Source organism: Pogonomyrmex barbatus, unplaced genomic scaffold, assembly GCF_055798465.1.
Source record: "Pogonomyrmex barbatus isolate J1 unplaced genomic scaffold, ASM5579846v1 scaffold9, whole genome shotgun sequence".
In the NCBI taxonomy this organism is placed as follows: Eukaryota; Metazoa; Arthropoda; class Insecta; order Hymenoptera; family Formicidae; genus Pogonomyrmex; species Pogonomyrmex barbatus.
In genome coordinates this window covers 502,221-510,270 of record NW_028297193.1, presented here as the reverse complement: position 1 = coordinate 510,270, position 8,050 = coordinate 502,221, and the positions used below count along the sequence as shown (strand labels likewise).

Here is an 8,050-nt window from a genome sequence, read left to right as displayed (position 1 = left end):
TCCATTTTTTTTTTCTGTTTGTATAAAAATCATTTTATAGTCACACGGTTGTAATAACGCGAAGAGAGAAGTCCATAAGAAAAAAAAAAAGAAAGAAAAAAAAAATAAACGTATTTCTCTCTCTCTCGGTGAAAAGTAAGAGAGTCGAGTCAAAGTTATTTAAAAAAAAATCTGATACCGAGGTGAGAGAGAGAGAGATCGCGATTTAATCTCCTAGATGTATCTGACGACGATAATGGAAAAGATCGCGATATATTAGTTTCCCCCGAGTTTTCCGAAGGGATCCATTGTTGACGGATCGGATGGAATATCCGCGTGCGCGGATACCAGCCGCGTGTGAGAGCCCACGCGGATCGAGATCCCGCGATCCGTGAGCCGTGGCATAACGTCGTCGCACCGCGGGCTTTACGCTTCGTAACAATGCCCCGACTTTCTCCGTCACTTTCATTTTCGTTGGTCGGCTGGCCGACTCTCCCGCTTCTCTCTCGCTTGGATTAAGAAATAGTGCGTGCCCCTCCGCCGTATGGCCCGAGTATGCCCCGGCCGTGCCGCGCTCACCGGACCCTCTCGATCGGGCACCCGCGCGATTTTAGAAAGGGTCTCCTACCTCTCCTCTCTCGGAGAGGTTCGTTCCGTATTGGTACCTTCACGTTATGCGGCCACCTCGCGAAACGCCGAGGCACGCGCGACGCGCCCTTTTCCCGCTTCGTTTTCGACACTGGATATCAAACCGAATACGCGTACAATGCGTACAGCTTGTGTATATATACAACGTTATTAATTTTATTATATATAAAAATCAAAATTTTTAACGGAAGCAAAAACCTTTTAAATTATTTCTTACTCTTAATATTTACGAACACGTAGGAACAACTATCTTTTTATATACTTCTTACAACTAATTGTATTAAAAAAAAAAATGCAATATACTAGAATTAATTTATTTATAATTCCAATCCAAGAGAGAGATTGTAATATTATATAATTAGTATAATAATAAACTGTGACATAAATATAATTTGTAATATCTTTTTTCTGTCAAACCTGTTTGGTTCTTTCACTATCACCAACTAAAAAATGAAAAAGGAAAACATGAAATATTGTAGAAGATTAATATTTTTTTTAACACGTATATTTCACTTTCTGTTGAAAAATAATGCCATAAATCGTCGTACGAAATAATAGAATCTGCACAAATCAACTCTCTCTCTCTCTTTCTCTCTCTCTCTCTCTCTCTCTCTCTCTCACACATACACACACGCTTTCTCTTTCTCTCTCTTGCGCGCGACTCTTACCACTGTTATTCGCTACAATTATTTACAATGACTGGAACTGTCATTCAAAGAGGGGATTTTTTATTCCTGAAGGCGTGGGGAGGCGATATCGAAGCGGAAATGGCTGAATCCCCAACGCCACCGGATTTTCCTCCTTAACAGAGGTGATAGAATGATTATGGGAAAAGAGAGTACATATATATATATATGTATGTTCGCGCGGAAACGAACAGCTTCCATTATACAGCGATAGCGAAAAAGTGTTCAGTTACAGCCTACCCTGTTCCTCCATTCAGACATTCACGAAATACAAATACATCATAGAACCCGACGATTTCCTTAAAAACGCACGCCTTTAGAGCGTCGCAATAAATAGTAGTAGCGAGCGATAGTTATTAAATAGCAATATTGATAATTAGTAAACGCACCTGGCAGCAATACGAGGCGAACCATGAGTCGTTCTTGCGACTTTAACGTTTACGCGACAGAGCAGATTAGGGGAAGGGGGAAGGGAGGAAACAACGAGTAAAAGACGAGTGCGACAAAATTTTTGGTCGTGGTCAGGAACATGCGACATTTACACATCGAGTACATTTAAAAATGTTTTACATATACGCCTCGTGCCGTAAATGTGTGATCTTCGCTCGTTTAATTTGCACCTGTTACTCGCGTAAAGCCAAATCCAAATCAGGCATACGAGCACGAACGAACAATTTGCTTTAATGAATACGCAAATACGCGTCGTGGATTCGCGATGATATTCTGAAACCGAATTTTTTTTCAATAAATAATCCCACAGAGCAAATTAAATATTTCTAATATTTTAATGCGTATAAGACTTTAAAGCGTGCGATCAGTTTCAAAGTTTGCTCACTAGAACTTCAGAACTTAGCGATATAAGTATTTAATACCACAAAGAAATGGAAATGGAGCGATATAATATAATCGACGTTGCTCTTATCTATAAAAAAAATCTGCCATTAAAGACTGTAAATCTAAGATATCCTGATATACGTACTTCAATGTGACTCTCATGTATAGTTTAATTTTATCCTGTGAGATCAGTATTGCATGTTTAATACATCGATAAACGTGTTTTCTAGTCCCTCGTCTCGTTCATACGCCTTACCAGCTTTAGCTGCTACTTGCGCAATTGCGCTTGCAACAGAAAAAAGATATGGAATAAGCGCAATTGAACTAATACGATTATGTGTAATGCGCTTTGGTATCTCAATGTTATTTACTCACATGCAATACCATGTTTTAATGCAGCGCAAACAATTATATGTTCAGGAAAGACATCCCCTTTGCAGAGCGCAACGTTAACGGTGTAAGCAGTATCTAGGGTACACCGCGATATGAAATAAAATTAAATAATTAATATATATCGTCATTGTTTTTTTATAACATAAGGTAAATGTTAATTATATCTTTTTAAGTCGCTAGGAGCAAACCAGCCAGCAGATTTTAAGTCCATTTCCCTCGGTAATGTCTTTCTATGATGGAAATGTCACGGCGAAACCTTTCACCGAGTTCGTCGCTGACATCTGTGGTAATTTTATTTACAACAAACAATAAAATAACATCTTGCAAAAATTCAAATAGCAGGGAATGTTAAATATCAATTTTACATCATTAATGGAGTATTTCTTGATCGATTGAAACAACATACAACTCTACATAACAATTTAAAATATAAAATGATAAATATATATATATATGTATATATACACATTTTTCATAGTGAATAAAATGTATCGTATCAATATCAATATTAATATCATATCAAATTTTAATGTATACTTTTGATCATTTTCAATATTCATTACATAAAAATTAATGCACTTGCAATATTAAAATGATCAAATTTTCAAGGATATCTTCCATTGCATTTTTCTATGAAAAAAATTTCATTTAAATTAAATATTTATTTTACTTTTACTTTTAATAAATATTATTGTTCGATTATTTAACGCGCCCATTTGATGACGTTCCGTCAACACGTGTAAGATCATTACGAGTCGCCGGTGCAATCGAAAGGAGCGTCGATGTGGGAATCGAGATAATTTTGTGCGCGGGACCATTTTCCCAGTCTTGACATTAAGATCCCGGCATCGATTTTGCAAGATTCGAGCTTGTTGCCGGCACGAGTCACGGGAATTCAAAATGGCTTTTCGCCGTGTAGCTAATAGCTACCTAACTACAAAGTACGTACAGTTCGACCGCCCATTTACGGAACAGCGTGTGCTCGTCGAAGATCAAATACAACAATAGGATTCCTAAGTGTTCGGAGCTTTGCTTTTGCACTCTCCGTCGTTCCGGTTCACGATTATTCGTAGTTGCGCAATCGCGATTGTTAATGAATAATGATCGAGTGGCGTGCTCGATCGTGCCGTGTGCACGCGTGAGCCTTTCTTGCAAGGTTTGTGTGACGTTCGTCGAGACAATTTCGTAGCGGGAAACTTGCGCAGCTTGAAATTACTTGATGAGCGGCACAAAGTCTCGTAAAGCGGAATGAATGAAACGGACCGACCTAATTAACCGATCTTTATAGCCGCCTTACGTAACAAATATCTATGTATATATGTGTGTGTGTGTATACATGCCTTGTGTGTCAATGTATTACATAATTTTATTAATATATTAATACTGTCATTTCTCAAGAATATGAAATTATTCCACTGTTGGATAATATTCAAATTGTCCACATAATTTCGCGATCTGCGTGTCTTATAATGTTTTAATATTAAATTACCAATTCTCCCAATTCTGCGTTAAAAAAGATTTGTCGACATTTTTATATTTTATTCTCGTTCTGATATACCTCACTTCGCTAAGATAAACATTAATATGACTAAAGAAGCACATACTCTTGCAACATGCATTCCCAACAATAATTTTATAAATTCATTTCGTATCGACTGCATGTCTTTTAATTTTCTCTTCTTTCTTATATTCTCACGGAAGAAAAACGTAACGCATACCTTTTGTTTGCTATTTATCAATTAAATTACGTTATTCAAAATTTACGCTTCTCGACGGTCATCTCTGATCTCTACAGTTGCTAATTAATACAGATGGAAGAAACGACGTTTCCATTCAGTCAGTTTGAATCCCGCGTTACAACGGCGTCGAAAGGAATAGCCGCCTCGCAGGGGCGTTTTGTGCTCGGCCGCTGCACGGCTGAAGCGAGCAAAAGACCGCATCAATGAATTGTACGATCTTTGTAAGATCTTTGTAAGATATATTCTTGAATGAATTTAATTTAAGTCAAATGAGAGAGATTTCTGAGAAGAATATACACTAAGAACGATCTTTATTCTTGGCAAACTACTTCATGAAATATCATCCATAGAAATTGGCTACGTGTATATTCGTTTTGTGTGTGTGTGTGTGCGTGCGTGTGTGTGTGTGCGTGCGTGTGTGTGTGTGCGTGTGCGCGTGATCAATTCAGAGATATATATCATATCTTATTTTAAATAAGAAGTAGACGTTTGACGGTTTCATCACATTACGCATTTAACTTCATTAAATCCTTTATTATTTTATTATGAATTGAGAGTTTGCCCGACTAAGAGCCAAGGAAAAAAAGGCCTGTTTTGTAATATCGAAGATAAGATTCTTCCGTTGCGACATTAATCGGCTTTTCGCATAAATCGAATGCCAGACTTAAAAATTCATTTATACACGCGCTTCAACGCTGCTATGGACGGATATGTCCGTGTCGATTTAATCGATCTTTGCGATTTCTTTCGTCAATTATAGGACAACAATATTTTACTTTGATCAACTGGATAAGTATAATTATCGGTACGCATACAATGGCAGTAAGGTGGTATCAGGTATACCTATTACTAAGGGCAGTGTGTCGCAAATGGGCAGCGACATTCAATTCCATGCGACTTTGATTCTATTCTTCCTTCAAACTTTCAATTTGATTGCGAACTTAATGAACGTACTTTCGGCGTTTCAGAATGGGCGTTTTAAATCGCAATAGCCTTTCGTTATACATATCCGGCTGTTTGCGATTTATAATACGATTTGTAAACGAATTTAATCAGTTGTATATAATCGATAAATCTACGAGTAGACGACGACGTGCGCTGTCTGTCCTTGAAAAAGGAGGATATCGAATCAGATTGCGATCGTAGACAGATGATTTAAATGAATCCGCCCAGCGCATCGTGGAAATCTTGCAGATAGGCGAGCAGCTGCGGCATGGTCGGTCGATCTCTGGAGGGACTGAGCCAGCAGGCTTCCATACAGGCGAAGAGTTCATCGGGACAAGGCCTTGGTTGAGCGAGCCGATATCCGTCTCGGAGACACGCCATCATTTCAAACGGGTCCACTTCTACGTATGGCTGCTGACCCAGTGTCGCCAGTTCCCACAGGAAAACTCCGAAGGACCACTTAAAAGCAAGGGAGATACTTCATTAGAAAACTATGTTTTTTTGTGCAAAATAATTCAATTACAAAAATTATTACGTTTTAAAATTATTTAAATAATAAAGTAAATTCTGCTTTAAAATGCATACACTTTTTTATATAGCTATAATATTAAAACGTGAAGTTATACATACATACAAAATTGTAATAAATTAAAAAAAAAATCTATAATTTTCTTTATTAGAAATATTTTGGTTTTAGAACGAAATTAATATTTCTTCTTTTGACATCTCGATGAATCTAAATAAATGTATTAAATATGTTTTTATAAATTAATATTAAAAATAAAATTATATTCGAAATACTCCATTAATTCATGGAACAAACTTAATGTATTCATTTAAATTTATTCGAGATGCTTTCTCGCAAAATGTGATAGTTAAATTTGTGTACATATATAAATGTCAAATCATACCACATCGGTCGCCGTGCTGTATTCATTGCGCTGGAGACTCTCTAGGGCCATCCAGCGTATGGGTCGGTTCTCGTTATCGCCAAGACAATGGTAGTCCTGAGGGAAGAGGTCTCGAGCCAAGGCAGCGTCAGCCAGTCGCACACGGAGACTGCTCGGCTCGATCAGGCAATTTCTAGCAGCAATATCCCTAGAAACAAATTATCGATTTCTAAGACGAAAATGGTCCTTGACATTTTAGCACTATTGCTAAATCCGTGATAAGCGAACTCTATATATATATATATATCGTAAAGGACAATAACATCATCTCTGATAGTAGTTCCAATCGCAATAATAATATTCGATTTTGTATTTGTAAATCGTTTAACTAAATGTATTTGATCTATAACAATTAATATAAATAAATAGTTTTAGCGTGTAAACATAATTTTATCTAAGAAATTTATTAAATAATTATGTTTTTATTTTCATTTTTATAACAAAGAAGAGAACGGCGATAATTTTTACAAAAACAGGCGATTATTCATTATCGTAATTGATTTTAATAATGCTACAGTGGATATATATATATATATATATATATATATATATATATATAAAACTTTATATCAACTTACCTGTGCAGCAGCCCTCGCCCATGGAGGAACGCTCCAGCTCTAGCAGCCTGTGCACCAACATGCACCAAGTCTCTAGTCACTGGATGGTGATTTCCATCCGTAAGGTAGACCTTCAAGTTTAGCTCACCAGGCGTGCTTGTGTAAGCTAGTAAAGGACACGAACTGTCCAGACAAGCAGCCGCCAAAGAGGCGATATTTGTATGAACTAATCCAGCCAGTTGTGAGCCTTCCACTACTAAAAGAGAGGCTTGATAAGCGGATGCTACCTCTGAAACAAACATATTATTCAGTTTCAGTGTAATTAGAACGCCCACATGATGTTGATTGCAATTCAACATTCATTTTGTCGGTTGTGCCTGTCCGAATTTTTATCTTTAAATAGCAAAATATGTAAAGTCAATAATTTATTAAAAAATAAATAAGATATAATCTGAATCTGAAAATTTACTAAATTGTTATTCTATTTAAATGAAGGTATGATTTCAACTATTTTTTTATACAATAAACTTATCTCTTTTATCTTATTAAATTATATATTTAAATAAAAATTATTTTATAAATATTTATAAATTAATTATACGACAGGTAAATATGTAAAGGTGTAATGGTCAAGTCAAATGAAAAAGTGTTGACTTCTAATTATTTAATTACATTTAAAATCGAGATATTAACTTATCTAACCATGAATTATGGATAGCCGATAGTGGATACAATAACTTTCTATTTTATCTTGAATAGATATTCTCGTTGATTTATCAACCATTTATATTATTTCTTGATGATATATATACGAAGTAATCAACTTTTCTAAATTTATAAATGTATTGTATCAATTATTAAAAATTACTATTAAAAATTTTTATCAACAAAATCATTACATTTCAAAGAAATCTATCAGACAGATAGTACAATATTTAATAGTTTTTACAATTCAAATTTTACCTGTAACAGTTTTTATGATGACTTCTTGTTCTCGTCCTGCTAACTCCAAAGTTCCTTTGTATACGCGACCAAAAGTACCCTCCTGCACGAGAGTACGGCAGTATAATGCTGATCTGGACACTGCGAGTGCTCTGGCCTTTTCACATGGATCGGTCGACTAAAAATTATTAATCTCTTCTGAAGGAATACCGATCATGTCGATGGAAATAAAAAATTTATGAAAACAATTTAGCAATACTATAAACTTTCTGACAGACAAAAAATGATACTTTAATAATAATAAACATGAAAAAAGTTTTTCTCTTCAGAATAAGCTGAGAAAAGATAGAGAGTAAAAAAATTCAGTCATAATCTCT

General features: G+C 35.7%; 1 protein-coding gene across 1 annotated transcript in view; it reads right to left on the bottom strand.

Annotated features, from left to right (window-relative positions):
* Positions 1–1,098: 1,098 nt before the first annotated feature.
* LOC105428989 (inactive tyrosine-protein kinase Dnt) overlaps positions 1,099–8,050 on the bottom strand; it is a 70,765-nt gene continuing 63,813 nt past the window's right edge. Inside the window, exons 6-9 of the mRNA XM_089084461.1 lie at positions 7,695–7,851; positions 6,753–7,020; positions 6,136–6,322; positions 1,099–5,683 (exon numbers count right to left, since the gene is read on the bottom strand). Of these exons, the coding sequence (XP_088940587.1) occupies positions 5,435–5,683; positions 6,136–6,322; positions 6,753–7,020; positions 7,695–7,851 (861 nt within the window). The 3' untranslated portion in view covers positions 1,099–5,434. The remainder of the gene's footprint in view (positions 5,684–6,135; positions 6,323–6,752; positions 7,021–7,694; positions 7,852–8,050) is intronic.